Raw genomic sequence first — 23,422 nt, 5'->3', positions numbered from 1 at the left:
CACGAATCTTACGGGTTTGGTTTTATTTTAAAAGATTAAGCTTCTTGCACACAAGTCTCGATCTCAGAAAAATTGCGAAGATTAACCTTTCAAACAATGCAAAGATTATAGCATTGACGGCCGTAGATTAAGCAACTTTTGGATCAACAGCTCCTTACCAGCTTCAATTTTTCTCAACCATCTTTATGCAGTCAATATTTTTCAGAAATGTTCACATGATTTGCCAAAGCTTTGAAATACGTGCAAACCTTTATTGTCGGGATTTGATTGCTTTAAATTTTACAAAGTGCTACAGTAACAGAACTATAATCCAATTATCAACACACCTTGTCGTTAAAACGTAAATGCTGTCTTTTTGTCAACGAAGAATATTGATTAACTTTATAACATTAGTTTTAAGTATTAGTTTTAAGGTTTGAACCTAAGTCTCGTTTGATCTTTTATACTTGGTATTCCAATTTTATTGCTTAATTTATCTTCCACTCATTTTTATATTAAAGGTATAAGTTATTTTTCATACCGCTTTTATAACACTTTGCATAATACATTTATATTTACTTTGCAAAAAATATACATGGCCCACTTGTTTGCTTTCTTCTCTCATTCTTATATACTTTGACATTCATTTCTATTGCCAGGAAATTCCTCAAGAATGGTGCAATTGCTCTAGCAGTGTCTACAACTATACTATGCAATTTGTCAATCCGACATCCCTTTTTGCCGTTCTGTTTCAATAAGCAAAGCTACAGCATTTTTTTTGAAAAAGTATTGAAATATGATTCCAATGTTGTCGATTAATTTTATTGTTTGCGCAAAAGATGTAGAAAAGATTATCCACAGTCAAGTAAAAAGTACTTCGATGAAACTGTACCAACGTGCCTCTCGTGCACTCCACTAGAAGGATTCTTGCTTAGCTTACTTGGGTGATAAGATCCACCGAGGGTTTGAAAGTGATTTGCTAACAGGCATTTTGGTTGATCTACAAAAAGCACCCAACTGACCATGAGATTTTCAGAAAACAGACATATATTGCAGGGCCTACGCCATGAATTTGAAATGTGAGAGGTTCCCTCGAAGAATCGGGATGCATAAAAAGACGCTCTTGTTACCTCGGCAACAACTCCTCTTTCATGTAAAATAACTTACTTAAATATAAATTCACAAACAAAAGATGATTAAGAGCTAAGAAAATGTAAAGGGTTCATTCATTTAATTATACAGGAAAACGAGACTACGGATACTAAATTGTCCAATCATATTAGAGAAGGCTATTCCTGTTACAGAAAGTGAGGGGGACAAGGCTACCAAAAGTAGAGGCCAAGGCAGCTTTAAAACTACTTGCTTTGCAAAAAACTGGGGGGGGGGGGGGTGTCATGGCCCCCCGGTGGCGTGGGTCCTGTTTTGACTTCAATGACTCTTATCATTTGCTGTCATTATTGGAAAAGAATAATCAAAATCCAGTTATCACGAGGAGTCTCTCCTGGGTCAATCCGTGATCCAAGTGTATCCTTTTTTCAGTAAATGGTATGGCATGAGCGATCGACTGTGATCAACATATGTACGAAACGCAGTTTTTTTGCTTCATTTTCAGGGGCAAATACATTGAGGAGATAGAGACCAACTTGAGCACTTCTAAATCTCCATGTTAGTGGACTTCAGAGAACAAACTTGGAATTTACTTTGGAGTGGATAAACCAAATCAATTATTTTCAGATAAAAAGCCTCCAAAAGGCTAAAAAGCTCAACATCAGGAGGGAGAAGTGTTTAATAAACAAAACTCAGTAGGCCCATATGTCGTTTGGTGTTCTGAGTGAAATTCTCTCTGGGGAGTCGACGGCAAATAAAATGCTCTAAGAAAAGGCAAGCTAACAGTTGTGCAAAGAAAACAAAACTTCTTGGTTTATTCCTTTAACCATATTAAATTACATATTAGGGTTACCAAATTCAATAGTTTATGCTGATTTCCTATGCTACAGCCTGTTTGGTCCACTGGTCGCATAAAAGGTAACCTGTCAAGCATCTAAGGTAAATTCCTTGGAGATATAAACCACGTAGATCTTGAAGTTTGATTACAAACACCCTCATGACAACGGTACCGTTATGAGAATAAAAGATCCAGTTTGATATCAAATGACAGGACGCTTGGAAGCTTTAATCGTTTACGTTGTGTAGAAGGTTCTCCAATCTACCCAGCCATAATATTTCTTGAGCGAAGGGCGAGCTGCCATGCCATATTCTGTAGGAGCAACTTCTTTTTCTTTCTCAGTTATCTGAAGTGGCTACATTGGCTCTTCTTCAAGTCTAGTGTGACTCTCAGTAAGACATGTTTCTGTGAATATGTCATAGCACATTTTGTCTAAAAGAAGGTTTTGTCTTTGCACGTACAAATAGGATTAAACGCCTTCTCGTGAACTATGTACACAAGGTTTTGTTGTGATGAAAATTATCGTTATTATAAAAAACTGAACAGTTGCCAATATCAGACATGTACGATATGGCATAAAGTTCCAAGAACACGCTGGCACAGTTGAGCAACTCTTTTTGCCAGGGAAAGGGGCTGAGGGCCTAGTCCCCCATTAATTCCCCAAACGTACTGAACAAATCTTGATCTCAGCTTCAAGCATTTTGAGCATCGTAGCATAGCATGTATGCTCCACGAACACAGTTTCTTCGAATTTTCTATTGTTATTTGTTCGGACAGAGAATTGCACGTTTTTTAAAAAATAAAAAATTGGATCAGCACTAAAAACTAAAAGTTTCTTTATTTGGCATCCAAATTTTGGCGTTTAAGTTGTTAATGTTTCTTAGTTTGCTTCTTATTTTTGGCACCTAAAATTGCCTTATTGTTTTGAAGCGAAGCCTTTTTTGAAGAACATAAACGCAATCGAACAACATGGTGGATGAACTATTTTCAAGATTTGGTAGGAAGGGAAATTTACCATCCAGGCAATGGCCTTGAGGAAGAAGCATTATGATACTCTTTTAGTGGTATCATACAAGACGATCTTGAAAGCCAACGATAAAACTTTGAAACCACACTTACGACAATAACGTGCACTTGCAGTGGCCATTATTACTGTGGCTAGTTCTTCCGCCACACGCAGCATACCAAAAATTGGCTACCAAAACATTTGTACTGGTGAAAAAACATTTGTAGTGGAAATGGTTTTTGTAGTGGAAATTATTTTTGTAGTGGAATTTATTTTTGTAGTGGAATTTATTTTTGTAGTGGGAAATATTGTTGTTGTTTAGTAAAGTTCGATGGCGAGTAAAATCATAGTGTTTTGCATCAAGTTATAGATTCCTGTGCTAGTTTCGAAATATTTGTAGTCGTTTAAACATTTTTGTATTGCCCTTGTGGGCCACGGTAGAAAACCCATGCAAATCAAAATCCAAACTATGGGCAAAAAAGTTTGTTAAAACGATTTACAGTAAAATCATCTCTACACCATCAATATCATTCAGAGTTACAAAGTCATCGGAGCTGTTTCTAAATAGATCTCGGCACTCATCATTGCCTCTTAATTTTTTGTGAGCTTAGTACTAAAGATTTTTTTGAAGAATTCTGGACTTGTAATGTTGTCTTTAGCTGTCACTGCGAGGCAGCATCGGTTAGCGATTTGAGAAAATGTCGTCGTCAGTTGGACAAGGTTGATTTTCTGTCGTGGTGGGTTTGTTGTACTGTATTCTTATTAGTAGTTTTGTTGTTTGGTTACTGCATAGTCGATAAAGAAATTCTAGGAGCTGGTTTGGAAATGGAAATACGCTACCAGATATTTCCAAACGTCGTAAGTTTTGCCTAGGCCAAGTTTGGGACCTGGGTTGGTCGTTTATAATTTTATGGATCGAGTTAGAGAAGCTCCGTCACACCTTCAGAGAAGGCCACTAACTTTCTAACGAGAAGAGTTAGCATATTGCATTTAAACAAAACAATATGTATGGATGACCAGAGGAAGAATCAGATATGTGATTTGGAGACGGTGTTATTAACAAGTTTTCGGACAGCTTTCGTAATGTATTCCCTAATTTAAAATGCAGGATTATTTTTTAAAGATGGGTCCTATCAACAGGGCCTCAAGAGCGGGGCTAATAGAGTCAGCTTAGATAATGCTTAAAGCTGGAAATGTTTGTTATTATTGACTATATATTTGAAATGAGACCCCAAAAATCGATGCCTTGGAATTTATTTCCAAATTTGCATGGTGTACAAACGGAGAAATTGCCTTGCTCAGTGGGGTAGGTAGTGTGGGGGGGGGGGGGGGCGGATCAGAGGGAGAAACCCCTCTGTAAACCTTACGCTATTAACTCAGAAAACTTCTGATATTGTTGGTTCTTATATTTAACATGGTTGTCTATTTTATTCGAGTATTGCATTATGAAAGGAAAGATTTTAATGCTGAATATAAGAAATTCTTTCCTTGTTCTGAATAAGATTGGCAATCTCTCTCAATAAGCTACGACACAAACTTAAAAATCCTCAATTTGTATGATTTATGAATAAATGATTTTATTCTTTGATTTTATTTCAAATTTGATGTTATTATGTAATATTCAAATATAAGAAAAAATAAAAATGCCTTATATATTTTTGTTGGGAAATCTAAATTTCTCGCCCCTCCTATGAATTTTACTATCTATGCCACTGATCTTGCTCCCGATTACCTGTCAAAGATTTCCACATAAAATTCAACATGCTGTATGAAGATTTTGAAAAACACTACAACTGATCTCACTAATGAAAACTTATAGTGGTCAGCAATCATTTTCATACCCAAGTGATGGAGTTAGGAACCTCTTAGATTGAGTAGTCAAGCCACCTGATTAGCAGTCTTCCTTGACTGTTGGGATAACTGTGGTTAAGGATTTAATATGTTTTGTTATGTAATATTGAAATAATTTGTCCTGTTAATGAACCAGACTTTGGCTTTCACTTATTATTTGATAGCTAGATTTAAATCTCCTAAGAACAGTAAATTGTTGCCTTGCTTTTAAACCCATACCTGTGATGTGAATTGGTTATATGTATATCATTTCTCCTCTAAAAAGCACCCTAGGTTTTTCAAAGGTGGTTGCTTTCTGAATTGTTTGTCATTTCACTCAGTTTGTCATAAAAACTAACTGTTTGCAAATCCAAAAGGGAAAAATGCCTGAGGTTGGCCTGTTTGTTCCAGGAAAGTTTTAAGCTATGATGATGAAATTTCACATTTCAATATGTTCCTTTTTAGAGGAGATTCCATTTTTGCATTTCTACATAGAATGAAAATTCAAAAAAAGAAAATTTTTAAGTTTAAGGCAAATTTGCAATAACTCTATTTCCTTCACATTTCCTTTTTCCTTCATGTTTTTTGTTTGCTTCAAAGAGTTTTTGCTTATCAACTGCTGAAATCTCTATTTTACAGCTTTTTCTCCATTTTTCACTTTTTATCATTTAAGTAATCTATTTATCAATTTTCTAACCATACTATTACATAAGGTTTGGAAATTATGAACTCCAGGCCATCAATCAGACAATACCAGACCATACCCGGAATAAATTGGCAGGCATGTGTGTAGTCAGTCACACTCCTTGGCAAATCAAGGTGTGCAATGGGATGCTATTTCTATTTAAGCATAATGAAGTATTTATGAACATTTATTGAAAGTACAAAATTGGAATTTTTTGCCGATTTTTAAATGATTTATTTTGCTCAAAGGTATCTATACATTTTCTTTTTTCAAAGCTATTTTGCAAATGGATTATAAAGATTTTATTAGAAATCACAAAAACACAAAAATGGAGGGTTTTGAAATGCTATCAAAGGTTGATATCCTCCAAAATAGAGCTTTTTGCAAACACAATGGATCAATGTGTTGCCACAAGGCAGGAGGTTTTGAAAACTCTCCAAAAAATTTACAAAAATTGAATCAGCTTTTAACACAAAAACAATCCAATTCATCTTTCAAAATGAATATGCTGTAATGTGGAATGAAATCAATCTGAACCAAATCTTTGATTTTGGGAGACGTACCTTGATAATCAGGCTAATAAAAAGGATGGCGACAGAAAGACATTGCAATAGCAGTTTTCTTCTATTTGCTTGAATCCACTGTTTGACATACTTGAATCTGTTGAATCTATCTACTGTTTGACAAAATCAATAAAATCAGAATATTGACAATCTCGTAAAGAGAATCTGTGAATTTACATTTAAACATTTCTTAGTGGTTGACTCGGAAATCATATGAAAGTGCTGCTGTGCGGAGACAATAAAACAGGCAAACCCCTTGCAGTATAGTGTTTTCGTGCACTACAGCATTTGCTTGTGAGCAGAGCCATTTAAACAGTAACATTTAAACAGGCAAAGATTTTCTAATTCAGAAACTAAGTATGTTATGAAATGAAAACATTAATGTTTAAACAGGGCCTAAGAATTTTTTCTGTTAAGATGGTAACTCATAGCCAGGATAAGGCATGTGAGAAACCACAATTCTTGCGGAAACAAGGCCGGTGCCAAAGTGTGAGTGCGCGATTGCATGCCTTTCCAAGGATGGGCTGAACTAAGTATAATGAATTACATATAGAGTATATATAATCAAACAATAAAAACTGGAAAGAATTAATCTTTTGGCTAAAAGACAAAAATGTAGGGCTGGGAAAACTATTAAAAACTGGGGATTAAGGTTCTCGGAAAATTTTCAGAGTTGGGAAAGCAGATTCGCCAAAAACTATACTATCAAAATTATATTAATCTTGAAGTTTCAAATCAAAGAAACATAATACTTTCCCAATAAGTACTTTTTGTCCAATTTTATGGAATCATCTAGAATGCATCTTGTAGATCAGTGTATGTAATAGTATTTTGGTTTTTTATACTCTTTCTAATTTACTCTATCCTTTAGACTGCAAGTCACTATGGGGATAAAGTTTACTAATTTTTCTTGAACTACGATGTATACTTTTTGCTTAACCATATATTTACTTCAAAATTTTTTTATTTAGCCTCATCATGTGAAATGACCAAAAGGCGGTTATGAGCATTAACTGAGAAACTGGGTGAATATGTCATTCTATTTTGAAGAGCCACCAGTAGGTGGTACCTCAGTTGAATGCTCTGGAGAACTGGGTGGAAGGAATGGAATCAAAGAGCTATGTGATGAGGTAGATGACATTGAATCAGAGTTGTGTATGAACCAATTAGTTCCAGGAACAGACATGAACAATGATACTGCAGATGTAGAAAGTGGTGTTGAACCAGACTCAAATGAATGGATATTTCAAGATATTGGAGAATCTGTTGAGTTTGATATTACTGCAGAGCAAGCATTGGCCACACTTAGATATTTCAGTAAGTATCATTATCACCTCATGTATTCAGTGATTTATTTATTAACCAAAAGGTGTCTGTCTGTTTGGTCCAAAGTCAGTGATGGGTCAAGGGCTGCTAAGGATGTTATTTTAATAGGTGATTTATGACCAAGTCTCAAATAAATATACTAGATTGCAAGTCTGAATATCAGGTAACAGTATATCTGCTCAAAAAATCATAGATATATTTTGCTCTTTGTTTCCAAGTGCAATTTTGGACCTTGTTTACACTACAAAAAAAAGAAGGGAACTCTTTGGCTCCATTTTTGTTTAGGCATGATGCCTCTTTTTTCATCACATCTATGCTGAAACAGAATGGAATGGAACCATATCTGACCCAGTTTTCACTTGCAGATGTAAAAAGAATGTAACTTCCATGTGAAGCATGCATAGCAGGGAAGCAACAACATTTTCAGAAATCTTTACTCCAATGCTAGATTATGCCCCAATTTCAATCTTAACAAGAAAGTTCTGTTCCTAACTGTTTACATAAGAGAAAACAAGCATGATTTCGGAAGGATTCCACTGGTTAGTGAAACCTACAAAGAACAGAATGGTTCTCAAACTAGCATGGAATCAAGATACCTGGTGTAAGCACAAGCCTATCATTGTTTTTTTCAGGCACAGAACAAAGTTTTGTACTTTTTTCTGTAATGTAAGTGTGGTCTTATTCTAATTTCAAAGGCAAAATGAGAAGCCAGTTAAGAAGTGTTCTGATATAAAGGGCTGAGTCAAATGTTGTCAACCGGAAAGTCAGGTTTACCCAGGGTAATTCTTACACCTCCTGAGGATTAATTACTGAATGATAAGAAGAAGTGGATATCTAGAAGAGGACAATTGTTGGAAACATAATGCAGTTAAAAATACAGTCGGGTCCCTTGCAAAACCCACAGGAAATGCAGTGTAAGGATCCTTTTTGGTGGATGTCTCTATAATGTGCCTCGAAAGTGTTTGGACCACATAAGACAGGTTTCATTCTATCTGTGAAGTAGACCAAGCGTGCCAACTTTGTTGCCTCAGTTATAGTGATGTGAGTTGGTTGTCACGTTTGAGCGACTGTTTTCATTATTCTTGAACAATTTCTGATGCCTTGTTTTTATATTATGAGTTACTTTACTACACCCTGAATCATCTGTACATTCTTAATAAAAATGAGCCACATTCTATCATGGAAAACCATTGTGACAGCTTTTTCTTTGCCTTTTATATAGTTTCAGTATTCTCTGTAATCAGTATTTTTGAAGTTAAACCACAAACCCTAAAAATCATTATAAGATACCTCAAATAATGTTCTTGGGGGAGAGGCAGTAACCTTAAAAGAATTCAAGATGTGACCACTGTTTAATCTGTGAAGCCTAATTTTGTTTCCTTTATAGTTTTCAGTGAAATACACAATAAAAAGTGAATAGCAAGTAGTAATATAATTTAATTTGTCACTCGTGTTCACATTATTTTACTTTTAATGGTTGGAATTTCTGCATCATTGTTTAGATTTCAAACTTCATAGAGCTGGAATGGCCACTGTCTATCCATTATAATGTCAACGTATCTGTAACGTAATTAATCACACATCCGTAGCTTCCTCTTGTTTCCTGGGTGTTTGCACTTTGCAAAGGAAAACAAATGTAATATTGACTTCTTTGGGAAACATTGAAGAAAAGCCCACATCTCTAATAGGCAAGCCAAACAAACAGAACTGAATCTGCTCAGTGCTGAATCTTGCTGCCGTTTGGTTAGTCCATAGTATTTTGATATTTTGGGTGTCAGCTGCTAAACTCATTAAGAATGACGAAGCAATGATGCTGAATATTTTTATCAGAGTTTTGACGGATATTACCTCAGCCTCTTGAAGCGCCCATTGCTCGGACTGTTCTGAAAGTAAAACTTTAATTCCTGACTTTTTCGTTTTATAGCTTCATCACTTCCTCGGTCTTTCTATCTTTCTTCCTGCCTAATCCTTCGAATCATCGCTCTTTTCTCATCATCCCTCAAAAATGACGTACAATCTCAAGCCTTAATTTCCTTTGTGATGCTACTACTAGAGATGTCCTCGCTCCCTAGGGACAGTTCTAGATTCAAATCTTCTGGGGATCTAAAATCGGTTCGTTTTATTCAAATCCCTAAAAGCTTTTTGCGTGCCTTCTTTGTTTGCTTCATAGACCTTATCCAGTTTTATCCTGTTTTTAAAGCGGTTTGCATCCAGTGATACAATCGTCATTCACAAAGAGGTCATCTAACACTTGGCATTTGTCAAATATCTTAAAATTACTTGCAGGAGTGACGTACATTGCCTTGCTGCATATGTCGTCGTTGATGCAGATCACCAATAACAAACCAGCTGCACATCAAAACCCCTCAGAACGTCTGAAAATCGCATTTTCTTTGGAAAGATAATAAAAATCCCATAGTGCAAATTTTGATATCAGCAGTTGCATTAGATCTGGAATTTTGATCACACGACAAACGAGAGGATTTGTGAAATATTGACAATGTTATAAATTTGCACTGTGAAATCTAAAAATACTTTGTCCATGTTTATGAAACTTAATAGTTCGTTATCTTGCGAACTCACGGTCATCTGGCTGCGTTCTTATGAGTTAAGCATACACTCAGCTAGCCCGTAAATTATTAATGAATATATTATCATGTTAATTTCATGACAATGCCATCTGAGCCACAATCGTACTCTACTCAATAAGAATGTTCAACAGCTAGTCTAGGCCTCAATTTTAAGATTTCTATGGTAATGAAAGATTGCAGCACAGCGCAATGCTGATCAAAGTCGGATTATTTCGATAATTTTCGTTCACTAAAGCGTGAAATACTGGAAAGAAGCACTCAGATAATATGGCAAAATGGGATTTTTGTGAGAATTTGCTATCCAAAATAGGCGTGAGCAATGAAGCCTTTTCTTTGATGGTTGACAACATGAATGAGCATGAAGTTGATCAGGTTACTCAAATGATCCTTGCCTTAGGTATGCCTCGCTCATTTATATCAAGTTTTGTGTTTATTAATTGCCATTTTGATATCTAGTTATGATGTTAGCCTACCTGTTCGAGTCACAATTACATTCCTCGAGGTATTAACGCCAAGGTAGCGAGATTGCAGTTTTTGTTGACTTGACTGCTACTGTATTTTTTCTGTTTACTTTTCATTTTGACAAGCTTCAGCTTCTTCAAGTAACACAATAAAGTTTTTTCATATCTGCTCCTTTTTTCTGGCTCAATAATTGATATCACAAGCCTTTTGTTTGATATCATATCAAGTTTAATTGTTATCAAAGTTTTATTTGTTTGTTTTCTTCTTGTCCCACTAAGCCAGCCTTTTGCTGGTTGTAGTTCTTTCTAGCTGTAATTTCAAATTCCCTTTTTTCGATGAAAATGAATGGCAAAACTTTACCACGCCCTCTTTCTTGGATTTCAGCCTCGACGGCGGAAAGAGCAAATTTGTTGACAAAAACCCATCATGATGACCTTGATGTTATATCGGAACTTCTCCAAGAGGTAATTTTTCAACCCTTGCATTTAATTGGTTCTTTGGCTATTCGAAACGCTTCCTTGTTTTCACAAAAAAGTTTCTTCATTTTAGAAAGAAAAAGATTTGGAATTAGCTGCACGCATTGGCCAGGTGAGCAACTAAGACAACTTGCTTATATGAAAAAATGGAATGAATAGGGTATTCCAATTGGCTGTCATTTATGAAAGGTCTTATGAAAGGTCTTATGAAAGGCATGTCTTGCCATTTATGAAAGGCATTAATCAGTATTGTCTTGCCTCCCTAACGTTTGTGTATTATACAGTTTTCTGTATCATAATAAAGTATATTCAACTGAATTATGCCCGTAGTTACTAAAAGATCCGTATAACTGAAAGAAATCTTACTCTCAACGCTGAATTTTTTCCTATTATCTGACCTTTGATAGTGCTACTCAAAAAAGTCATAAAAGAAAGTTCACCCATTTTAATACCGTTGGTTTTATGCAAACCCGACTCAGCAAGAAGATGAATTTTATTCTTGTTTAGTCTCTTCTGCATCGAAACAAGAACCTGTTACTCAAGATCGAAGCAATGGAGGACTATATATCCAATGTAACCGACCAGGTGAATGCAACTTATCCTTCAATTCTTTGAACTCTTTTGCTAATCCTGACCAATCTTAAACGACTTTATCCTGAAAAGCATAACCTGCCGGTTTGGTAATCAATCCTTAGTTTCATAAAACTCTTGATTTTGTACACGTTTTTTACAATCTTTTGTTATAAAATAAAAACACTGCTTATTTTCTGAGCTGCTTGAGTGTCATTGTGACCTTGTTTTCTGCAGGACCTATTTGCAAATGTTTGACAATTCATTTTGTACCGCCAGCTTAGCTTTAGTGACGTCATTCTAACCAAGACCAAGTGCTTTGGCTTTGACTGTTGACCAAGTGTCGCTTGAATGTTTTCTAGAAGTCAATTTCTTTAATGTTCTAGAAAGAACAAATGAAACACGAAGTAAATCTGAAGAATGACCTGATTCGCAACATTCTTCGCGAAGAAGAAGATTCCAATTTAGAATTTGATCCACTGCATCCAGAAACATTCTCTGGCAGCAGGTATACTTTGAATTCATGATCAAGTTCTACATAAAAATATTTATCAATACTAAACAATCAAAATATTTTTGCACTGGTCGCAGCTAGAATTTTGATAGCTATTTTCTGTTTTGATATCGCGTATTTAGCCACTTATTTTATAACTGCCATTGTATTTTTGTAACAGTGATCATGATTACGTCTTGAAATTCCTATCTGCTATGCTATCACTGGATTCTTTCATCTCGTTTTTGACAAAGTCTTACAATATGTTAAATGTATATTCTTAAGATTTTGAAAGTATTGACTGGAATTCAATTCTTCTTTTTTGCAGTTTTAATGATTCTGGTTGCAAAGACGAGTCTATTTTGCTGCTGGAAGACAAATGCAAACAGTTGGAAAAACAAAATGTAGAGCTTCTTACTGAGGTAATATTTTGTTTCATTATTGTCTTAAATTATGATGAAATATGCAGCTCTATATAATTTTGCCACTTATAGCCAGGAGTGTATTTATTGTTGCTTACTCAGAACTGAGTTTGAAATATGCTTTACAAATGTAAACATGTTCTTTTTTCAGGACTTTGTTTTGTCAAAGAACTTTGATTTTCAGTTTTGTACGAAACGTTTTGAAAATGGAACCATGTTGTTATGTTGATTACTTTTCCGTGAAACGATCGTCTTGCTTTTACAAAAGCAATTTGCACTGATTGCGTCGTCAGGCTCGTTGTACATCATTAATGTTTCATTTCTTAATCATAGGTTGATATTTATTTTCTACAGGCGCTTAATTTGAAAGACATGGCGATACAGGCCGAAGAGGAAGAGCAGGATTTGGTTGTGGATTGCGTAAAGCATCTTGGTATGTGGTAGAAAGATGTTATGTTGACGACTTTGATTTCTGTTTTTCATTTTCTCCCTTTCCTTGCAATGTCTTCTATCGCAAGATGGAGATCCAGCTTTCACTATCTTCAATCTAAGATGTTCCTGTTTTACAATTAATTAATTATTGTTTGCATTTTACATCACTTTCTAGCTTTTGCAAAAGAACAAATCACACATCTCACCGATGAAATAGCGCTAAAGTTCGAAGACAACGTCGCTCAACAGGTAATGTGTCAGAAAAAACAACTTTCACATTTATTCTTTCTATAGTTTAAACAAGGCCTTTTAAACTCTTTGTTAATTTTTTATCGAAATTTAGCATTTCTTAACACCCAACTCTGATGTAATAATAATAATATTATATATAATAATATAACGAATCTTTATACAGGATATGTACATTTCAATATAAAAATGCTGTTATCAATATGTGTCCTGTAAAAAAAAGAAAGATTAATACCTATAAAAAACTCAAGATTTAAACCTAGCAGTGATTACAACATTTAAAAATTCCATACTTATAATATCACAATTTTCAACTAAAATGCTTCTTTAACAGTCCATCGCATTGCTTAAAAGATTCAGTTTTTCTAAGATCGATTGGTAATTCGCTGTACAGCTTTGCATCCATAAAATAGAACGACTTCCTAGCATATTCTGTGTTGATGCCCGAGAGCCTAATTAAACATTCGCTGTTTCTTGTTCGTGTCGTTATCGTGATCGTTATTAATGTTCGTGTCGTTATCGTGATCGTTATTAATGTTCGTGTCGTTATGCGATCGTTATTAACACAGTTTAATCTTATTTTGTAAAGGAAGAAATCACAGAGCTAATATCAATGGTTGTGGAATTGCAAAGGAAGCAAAAACAGGTATCATGCCTTTTCATCTTTATTGTCAATTTTCTTTGTCGATTTTGGACTTTTATTTATTGGCTTATTGGCTGAATGTTTCTTCGGCAACTCTGTTATTCTGTACAGCGTGAACGAATATTGAAAGTTGCGTTTTACTTGGGAGGATGTTACGTTAAATCGAAACAATTTGACTCTTGTTCAGGCTGTCGTGCTAATACGGATGTGTCGTCTTTTCACATATAGTGAAGCAATTAATTGTTACTCAGTGTTTCCAAGTAGAAGCAAGTTATAGGTATGAAAACTGAAGTGTTGGAAACGTAGTGTAGTGAAGCATAAGTTTTAAATTCAGACTCGTCTGGTAAAAAGCACATGGTGTTGGGAAAAGTTAGTTTTTTGGTTATTTGCTTACTTAAAAGTAGAACTCAACAAGCCCTGACTTTTGCCGCTAAAGCTCGTAGGTTTTTGAAATCCATTCATTATACAATTAATGGATTCTTATTTTCTCTCATGTGAATTTCTTTTAGTTATCGGTTGAAAATGAAGATTTGCAATTCCAACTAGAGGATTCCCAGCAAAGCCAAGAGTTTTTAAGATCTCAAGTAAGAACGCTTCTGCCTTGCCTGCAGTTGGCATCCTGTACATTAACAAATACAATTCTAAAGGCTATTCATTGAGACTTTGCCTCTAACTAGTTAACATTGCTTTGACTCTGTATACCTATCAATAGAATATTTGGAATATATGTATCTTTTATGACCTACCGTTTTCCAGCATTTGATAGGGATGGAAAAAGTATCGGACCATGGGTCCTAGAAAGACAGGAATTAAAAATCCAAAATCAAAAAAGAGTACGAGAAAAGGAAAGTTGGTAAACCAATGAAATAGCACATAATATCCTTAACAGATGTAGGATGTAAGGTTTTAAACTAAGAAAACTGCCGTGATTGTCAATTATGTAGCTTTGTACCAGATCAGCATACTATATACTAGCAGCAGGTTACTCTAGAATAACTTCAGAATAAAAGTCAACGGAAGGCTCAGCTTATATTTTGGCAGCTTTCTGTGAGGCTTCGATTACTTTACCTAAACGAGAGTTGCATTGGAGATTCTCTCAATTTGTATCAAAACAATTATGAGCAGTCAGTTCATCCACGGAGTAGGAATACATCACCGAGTTAAAAAGCTTTTTCAAATAACATCACGTGCTTAATCAAATTGCAGCTTATCGACATGCAGCGAAGATTCCAAGAGTGTTCTGAACTGCTAAGAGAGAACCAGGTTAGTTCTAGCACATTCATAATCTTCTTGCTTTCGTCTTGCTTTTGGCATCATTTCTCTTCATTTCAAAAGGAGGTTGCAAGATCATTTCATTTGTTCGCAGATTAGCTATGCTGGACGATCTGACCAATGCACCTAGTCAACCTCAGATAACTGGAAATGTTTTTGAATAGTGACATCCTAGAGAAAGGCAATTTGTTGTTCACAAGCTGACTCGTCTGACTTTCTCGATATTTGGTTCTTTATCGTTTCTATCATCACCTATTCTATCGTTACTCAACTCTAACTCTAGCAAATGACCTCATGTTTGAGTTATTTCAGTAGTTCATTCTGCATCGTAGTTTACAATCAATTTCAATATCTTGCAGGATGAGGTGAAGCAGCTTCGAGACAGAGTTGAGTATGTAAACCGTAATTTATACTTATTTTTGTATGCATTTCATCTCCCGCTTGATTTAGTCTCGTTAATTTTGTTTTTTGTTAGATTATGTGCGCTGTTTTGTGGTTGTATTGAACTTATGCATGTGCCGCTCGTTTAATATTACGTCACCTAAAACTGGATCTACGAAATTGAAGCTCGTAGGGTCCAAATGGAAAGCTCCGCTTCTTCGGTTTTATCTTATGATAATTTATCCTTTAGACTGAAGGAGCGCGACTCTTGGGTTTTGGATCATTCACCTTCTTCGACAACTCAGGTAATCTTCAAATGTAGATTTTCCAAGTTCACTTTCTAATATTTGTATCCGCATGTTCGCATTCAATTTTGATTTATAGCACTATCTTTGCTCATTAGTAAAGGGGAAGATTTTGCGAAGAAAACTGTGAACAGATTGATATTCTGTATTAGGTTGTCACGGATAATCTTTATCAATTTGTATTTGAGCTTGTGGATTTTTAGCTTTTTCTTGGCGGAACTGATAAATATATTGCAACTGTTGTATAAATAAAAGCAGCCAAAACTTTGAACCTAAATTTCTTCAACACAGACCATCATCTAATTATTTTCTTTAATTCAAGTTTTATTTTTTATTTATAGCACGATTCGCTAGCTTGCGAAATCGAAGAGACGTTAAAACGAGAACTAAGCTGGCACGACAGAAAGTATGCTCTTAACTTTTTTCTTTCATATTTTATCAGGCGAGGAACGAAGAAGTAGCCACCACAATATTTGAAGAGCCTTTCTGATTTGGCAACAAGTATTTAGTCATATAAATCATCAATATATTCATGCATGCCTTTATCAAAAAGGCTATGAAGTTTTTTGATCAAAATGGATCTAAAGCTGTTTTTATTTCTTTTTACTTGCATTCGCGATTCCAGGAACTTGAACAAACATTGAAGAAGTGATACCCAGCCCGGCTAACATTCGTTTAATGATTACCTATAGAGTTATTGAATAAGTTTGTAAAACATTTACGTTGATTTCTGTGATAGCCGAGAAAAGACAACAAGAGTTCTGGAGCAAGTAAGAAATGCAAACAAATACTTGAAGCCGGGCAGCAACTACACTGCATCGAATTCTGGGAATTGCTCCTCGGCAGCGTCGTTAAAGTCACAGACAAGCGTGGATTCTGATAGTCATTCTGTTAGCTCATTGAGTCGATCTGTAATTGGAAGCCAAGATTTCGATGGTAAGACGATAAATTTGTGTTTTGATTTTTTAATTTAGTTTTGTTTAGATTGACCATTTAAAATATAGCTCTGAATCTTACTAATTGAAAGCTCATACCTTTCTAGAAAACACCTTTCGAAGCTCTTTTTTCGTTAAGATAGAACCACGATAGTTCTGTAAGTTTGGCTGTAAAGCCGATTCCCTCGAAAAACTTTAAGTGAAGCTTTCTTAAAATGCGAAAACTTCCAAGCTGCTCTTGGGCGTGCATCATGGCCAGAAAAAGGTTGTGAATATTTTGTTTTGAAATTAAATCATTTCGCTTTTAATCGTTTTTAAAAGGAAGCCCCATCAGGCAAAAAAAGCTGCTTTACAGGAGGGCGCGTCGAACTTTACAATAAGAGTAAATTAAACATAAATTGATTAAAAGGTAAGAAAATACTAGAATACATATATACAAATTACAAAAGAAAACAGAGCTGGACGGTGAAGGGCAAATTGCTCTCCAAACTACTTCTAAAATGCTAAGGGAGGGAGCTATTTTCACACCCAAAGGCAATTTATTCCCAGTTTTTGCACCCTGGAAAGAAATATCTTTATGACCATCGCGAGAACTCATCCTTAAACAAGTACATCGGCAGTGGAACTGCGAAAATTCATAATGCCAAATTCTCTCCAATAGGTTTGAAAGATAAATGGGCTTAGCTTTTAGGCTGGAAATGCACATAATCTCTTTAGGACTCAACAATTTTAGAGTTCATAATCCTGCGTAATCTATTTTAGATGGTCGAAGGAGGAAGGGTTTCTTGGCAGCAGAAAAGTTACAAATTGTAAAGCCATTAGAAGGTAAATTTATGTTTTCTTCTAACTTTCGGGTGAATAATTGTCAATTTTAGTTGAAGGTATACAATCTTCACAGGAAGTTTCAAAGTTATCTCAAAATAGTTGTTGTAAAGAAAGTTTTAGAAGAAGATTTTCCTTCAAGTCAATATTCGTCGAATAAAATAAGGTTAGATCCTGGAACTTCTGCGGAACCTTTGGTTAGCATCCCACGCTTATCCTAACGCCGTATTTTTCAATTAATGTTAACTAATTGCGAAAGTATAGCATACCAACGAGTTATAATTAGTGGTCACTGCATTGTACTCTTTGTTTTTTCCATAGGTTCTTTGACGCTTCATAAATGGCAGCATTTAGCATCTGAAAACGTAGTTGCTGGGTTGAATGTTGGCAATGTTTTAACGCATAATGAAGCAGAACGGCAAGCTGACCTCCAGATTAGTCCAATTGATTTGCAATCGGCCGAATGCTCGTCAACTTTAAGTCAGTCAGAAATAGGTTCTAGTTCCTATTTGCGAGACTTTGACAATGGTGGAAAGAAATATGACGATGACGATGATGATGATGATGACAATGATGACTTTGGCCTGACATTAAAGGCTGATAGATCCAATGCAGCGAGGGAAACCCAACCAGTCTCTCAAGGCGGCAAAGAAAAACAGTCAACCCCAATTCAGGCCAGTGCTAAGTCGATAGAATCCATGTTTACGAGTGGACACCCTGAAGGATCTAAACAGGATTCAGTAGGACTGAAAGCTTTAGGAATGGCTGCTAAGACCCATCACGATCGCACAATTATAACCCGAAACTCGTCAGTGCTAGCTTCTATGCGGGAGGCAAGGTCTATGCTGAACAAGGAAAACGGTAGCGCCAAAGCCAAAGCAAATGCAATTGATATTCTCGCGAACGCCATGAGTAAAGCGAATGTCGAGGCGAAAACGGGACAGCGAATCCTCGAAAGTGTTTCGAACAGAAATAACCAAGGGCGTGTCAATTTGTCAACACCAAGAAAGGATTACCAAGATATGCCCAAACTGAATAAGGTTTTAGAAAGGTTGGCTGCAAATAAGGGCAAAGGAAAGGTTGACCTAGATGCAGTTCGAACACCGCTGAAACTATTAGTTGAAAGGGCTGCAAGCATTTCGACAAATAGAAATGACGCGACTGTTAAAACTGGTGTTGATAAAGAAGTAAAAAATAAAAGTGAAGGATCAGCAGCTCTTTCAAGGGCAGATGTTACACCCTCATTAGTGGTGGGGCCTGCAGGAATGCGTGCGACAACAGGGGTTCTGAACACCATACTTCAAAGAAGCGGCGTTAGTTCCACACAAACTCCTTTATTGTCCTCAGTATTGTCATCCAACATCAGTGCTGCAAACTCGCAAGAGCCCAGTGTAAAACCCGCATTAACGAGGTCTTGGAGTAGCGGTGATGTCAGAAGTCTGAATAAAAACGACCTTTCTTCGTTGGGCTCCTTTCAGCCTGCTACAAGTTCTGAGGGCAGTGGTCGTGTTCGTCGAAACAGCTTGAATGCCCACTTACCGTCGTTGTCAGACACAAAAAAGACTGCCTTTGCCGGACTTGGAATGCTGAAACGCTCAAACAGCAGTGGAAGTCTATCTGACCTTGTCAAACAAACTGAAATAAAAGCTACAACGGGCTCCCCACCAAGCTTCGCTCCATTCATCAGTTTCGATAATTATGGCGTTGAAGATTTTTCTATGAATTTGAAAAGCTCGACGTCATCATCCGGAACAACAACAGTTACTACGACGACCTCGTCAACGTCTGCAACTACAACCACAGTGAGTAAACCCACTGGGTTCTTACGCAGTTTTTTCTTAGGCTCATCAAGTGGAAGTAATTCTGTTGATGCGAAAAGACCGTCTAGTTTGCATGAAGGAGGTACTGGTGCTGTAGGAGCTGCTACTGTAGGGGCTGCTGTCGCCAAGGGGACCGGGAGATCAGTTGAAAGCGGAATTAACCGGTTCGGAAAGGCCTTGGCACAGGAGGATTTTGGTGGATTTGGTTTTGGACTCATGTCCTATTTCAGTGGTTCAAAGAATTCAAAGTCTGGCTCATCGTCACCTTAGATCTAAGGAGGGACTCCCGGCTCTGCTTGCAGTGAAGTTTGTCTTAGACTCTAGTTTCTACAAGCGCAACTCTCCGTGCAATACTTGTATCCCTTGAGTATCGACAAAGTTTGTTATTTTGTAGGCAAAATGTCCATTGTCAGCCACGATTTTAGATTTGAATAAATGCATTGTTTGGAATGCCATGAAGAATGCTTACTTGAATGAACAGAAAAATTGAATGGAAAGCATCAGCTATAGACTGGCGTTAAAACTTTTGTCGAGTGATGAAGGACCATTTGCTGTTAAGATTTTAATTTTAACCTGGCAAAATGTAATCAAACCAGCGTTTTTCACGTTTCACATGAAAATATTTAAACTTGAACCAAGCAGCGGAATGTTGAACCTGATGTTTCGACCATTGTAAGGTAAGGGACCTGCGTATCACTTTTCTTTTCACTGGAACAGAAACTTCAATTGTGTTCCATTCCGCACAACTTGTTACCAGATGCTGCATATTTTCAATGGCCACACCCTTGCACTTAATGACAAAGTATCTATTTAAAGATGCCATCTCATAGAAGTTTTGAAAACTATTTTATTCCCCTGTGGTGCCCGTAAGTACTTTACCTAAGAAAGTAACCCAGTAAAAGGTAGGTCAAGTGAAGAGAAAAGTCGCCTTTACACGTGTGGGCCACCGGACTCTCTTGGATACTTGCCATCTGCTGCAAGCAATTTTTCTAAGAAATTGCACATTTCTTTTTTGTCTACTAGCCCCCATACCGCCCCTTCATTATAAATATAAATCATTTTTTAAATTGTGTGCCCCGTTATGGGGAATGGAACCTTGTCGTGTATATTAATGCAAATTTGTGTTAGTATTTATTCAACTGAATCCAGAATCAATTTAGAGTTGAATTGTAAAGTAGGAAAGAAATTGGAATGTACTGTCTCTACAAACGTTTTGTGTCCAGTTTGCTCCATTGTCCTTACAATTTTGTCACCATTTTGAAGTTAAAAAGGTAAGACAAATTTTTGTTGCTATCAATTTTCGTAAGCGGCGCTCATACCTCAATTTCTTTCCTTGTCCTTGAAGATAAGAGCTTGAAAAACGCACGTGATTCCGCTTCTTTGTATTTATGCATTAGAGATTGAATTTTGTCGCTCGTGAAGCATATCAGACAGCATGAATATGCAGAAACACATTGCAAGAGGCATAATTGTTACGTTCGTTGCTGGATGACCTGAATTTTCATCAAGAACAGCCGACCGTAATCAATGAAGGTAAGCAAGGAGTATTTGCATATTGTAGCACTCCAAGGTTTCACTCATGGTCCAAACATATTGACAGAAAAGAAGCATTATATAAGGAAAATGATGGATAATTTTGTTATTGCTTTTAAATTTTGCTCAACTGAAGTTATGATTTAACTGAACCTTTCTTAAGGTTGTCTTCAAATGCATCGATTCGTTTTTTTTTGAGTTCCCTCCTTTAGAGCCAGGGTTGGTGCTACGGGTGTGTGTGTGTGTGAGGGGGGCACCCCTGTGTGGGAGGGGAGGCACCCCTCTCCCAATAGTTATAAATCGGTGCTTTACTCAGCAGATTCGGCCTTTTGTGTGCTTACTCGGCAAACTTGGTGGTAGCATAATCAATGATAGTCGATGCCATATTTTATTGTTTGCATTTTCATTTCGATTCGATCCTTTTCGCTCTTCTGCAAGTTAATTCTTTTAATGTCAGTTAATAGTTAATATTTACCATTTAACTGTTAATTTGCAACCCGAAACCAGACAGGACCAAACTCCACATTACAATGTTTCAGGGTTGGGTGCGCGAATACTGAGAATGATTACCAGAAAACCGATAAAAACCGGCAAATGACGTGCCATCAGTGAACATTATTCTAAAAGTAAGATTGCATTGTAAGGTAGCATTGTAAGGTAGTAAAAATTGCTTCTATGAATGCATTTTCCAACGAACTGGAATCATCAAAATTCGAAAATTTTCCCACCTGCGGCAACCATGGTGCCGCTTCAGGCGATCGTGTGCTTCTTTATTGCTCGTGTCGCAATAATCTGCAAGCTGGTATAAAATCAACATATCTAAGGAAAAATGGCTTATTTTCTGTTTAATGTTTGAACGAAAAAAGTTTTGTAATATCAAAGAAAATTTATTCAAGAAAAGTCTATCCCAATAGCCTTTTTTACGTCTGGCCTTGCGTGGCAATGTCTATTTACTATTTTATGAAATTTTATGAAACTGAAATCATTATGTTGTCAAACGAAAGTCACTTTATGTTCCTTCAGACTGCTATAGTCAAGATATTATTCAGAAGGGTACTTAAAAGTTGGGGATAAGCAGATGGATTTAAAAAACGTGCCGACCTTCAAAATAAATGAAGAAGGCAGCTAAGATGTATCAAATCCAGAATCAATAATGTTTACTTCAGATTGTCCAGTTGAATTGACTGAAATCTGTCGGAGAAGATGACCTTTACAACACTGTCGAAGGATTTAAAAGAGGCATAAAGGTCAAATTCTGAACCTGACACTAATATCTCTAACAAAATTCAATATAAATCTTATGAATCAAGATATGAAAATGTAAAGAGTGTGTTTCCTTGCTCTACCATCTCAATAATATAAATAGAAGCACCTCTCACAAAAAGTGTTTTTCAATGGCCCGAAAATTATAAAACTGTACGCAACCTCCCCTGAATCACAGGGAAACAAGCACATTATTAGTCTGATAAAACATGGTGAATCAGCAGCAGAATGTGCTTATTTTCATACCAAATATCATTGGATATTGCCGATTTTTTATTATTGTAGTGGCCTATACTCAATGGGAAACTCCTAATGTATTTATTTCGCTGTTTATTATATCAGGCGGTTTGGACTTCATTGATGGTGCTATAGCCAGAAGACTTGGACAGACATCAGCCTTTGGGGCATGGCTCGATGTTGTGATTGATAATATCTCTCGGTCAATGGTATGGGGAAGACTAATGCCTTCCCTAGGATTTGCCATTTCGTCTGTAGAGTGGCTAACTTTTGTATGCACACATCAAATTGGCAAGGAATGGAAAGCCCCTGTTCCTTATCAGCCGTGGTTTGTCGCAAAAGTTATGTCAAATAACTTCAACACACCATTGGGCCTTTGGGTCATAATTAGCGTCTGGTTTTTGCCAGCTTGGCTTTATGCTATGAAATATTATCATATGGTATATAATTGGCTAAATCTCCTTGTAACGATTGTTTTTATCAGTGGTCGATTAGTGGCATTTGCGGCCGAATGTTGGTTTATATTTCAACATATTTTTATATTGATGAAAGACAATTGATCGAATATCATTTCACTGGAAACGCTTGCAGAGGAATGCATGTCAAGTAAAGCGAGTTTTCAAATTAGTGTACAATGTAGTAACTATAAAGTAGAATAAAATGCAATGGCATAAGGTACATTGTTTGTCATCAGTGCTTACAACATACAGAATATTATGTATTTTCAGTAAAATAAAGTACAATTGGGTTCAAAACAGGTTATATCAGAAATGTATTGGGTGTTTGTGCCTTGAAACTTCTGAAGCATACCCACCAATATAGTTGGCCTTATTTATGCTATATATTTTTGAATGGAAAGCAAGGAAAAGTACATAAACAAAAAGCATATTCTATAAATCATTAACATTTCATTGGGTATGTTGGTACCCAACTGTTTGATCTAATGCACATTCATTTAAAAGAACCAGTGAGATTCTTGGGGACTTATAGTAACATGCTAGGATTATAATTGTAAAGCTACCCCACCCCTAAATCTGACATTAGACCACAAGAACAGAAAAACTGGGATTAATTACTCTCCCTTATGTTGTTTCATTCTTTTAGCCCATTTAGGCCATTGATATAGAATAATTATAAGATAATATATATATGATTATTTGATGTCATCACAGTGTCCCTTCT

At 36.2% G+C, this 23,422-nt stretch overlaps 2 protein-coding genes across 3 annotated transcripts; both read left to right on the top strand.

The window, feature by feature from the left end:
* Window positions 1–3,485: 3,485 nt before the first annotated feature.
* On the top strand, window positions 3,486–20,416 carry LOC135681629 (uncharacterized). 2 transcript variants are annotated; one of them, XM_089111687.1, is made up of 18 exons: window positions 3,486–3,667; window positions 6,980–7,325; window positions 10,772–10,851; window positions 10,937–10,975; window positions 11,371–11,448; window positions 11,820–11,941; window positions 12,255–12,348; window positions 12,703–12,781; window positions 12,956–13,029; window positions 13,619–13,675; window positions 14,182–14,256; window positions 14,879–14,935; window positions 15,304–15,335; window positions 15,576–15,630; window positions 15,972–16,036; window positions 16,370–16,566; window positions 17,328–17,390; window positions 17,709–20,416. In XM_089111687.1, exons 2-18 carry the CDS (start codon window positions 7,040–7,042, stop codon window positions 19,475–19,477), a joined length of 3,222 nt encoding a protein of 1,073 aa, XP_088967813.1. In that variant the 5' UTR covers window positions 3,486–3,667; window positions 6,980–7,039; the 3' UTR covers window positions 19,478–20,416. The 2 variants fall into 2 exon arrangements, with proteins under 2 accessions (XP_088967813.1, XP_088967814.1); XM_089111688.1 differs by lacking the exons at window positions 3,486–3,667; window positions 6,980–7,325 and adding an exon at window positions 7,345–10,322.
* A 136-nt stretch (window positions 20,417–20,552) lies between these two features.
* On the top strand, window positions 20,553–23,409 carry LOC148958757 (uncharacterized). Its single transcript, XM_089111693.1, has one exon. The coding sequence runs from the start codon at window positions 22,213–22,215 to the stop codon at window positions 22,798–22,800; it is 588 nt and encodes a 195-aa protein (XP_088967819.1). The 5' UTR covers window positions 20,553–22,212; the 3' UTR covers window positions 22,801–23,409.
* The last annotated feature ends 13 nt before the right edge of the window (window positions 23,410–23,422 follow it).

The sequence above is a fragment of the Rhopilema esculentum genome, chromosome 12 (assembly GCF_057945365.1).
Source record: "Rhopilema esculentum isolate cy_ngs chromosome 12, ASM5794536v1, whole genome shotgun sequence".
Taxonomy (NCBI): Eukaryota; Metazoa; Cnidaria; class Scyphozoa; order Rhizostomeae; family Rhizostomatidae; genus Rhopilema; species Rhopilema esculentum.
Note: the sequence above shows the minus strand (reverse complement) of the source record. Positions and strands in the feature narration are given on the sequence as shown.

Coding starts and splice junctions, on each gene's coding strand:
- LOC135681629 (XM_089111687.1), top strand. CDS start 7,040: ATGTCATTCTATTTTGAAGAGCCACCAGTAGGTGGTACCTCAGTTGAA. Junction 7,326..10,771: donor GGCCACACTTAGATATTTCA/GTAAGTATCATT, acceptor CTTGGATTTCAG/CCTCGACGGCGGAAAGAGCA. Junction 15,631..15,971: donor CACCTTCTTCGACAACTCAG/GTAATCTTCAAA, acceptor TTTTATTTATAG/CACGATTCGCTAGCTTGCGA.
- LOC148958757 (XM_089111693.1), top strand. CDS start 22,213: ATGGTGAATCAGCAGCAGAATGTGCTTATTTTCATACCAAATATCATT.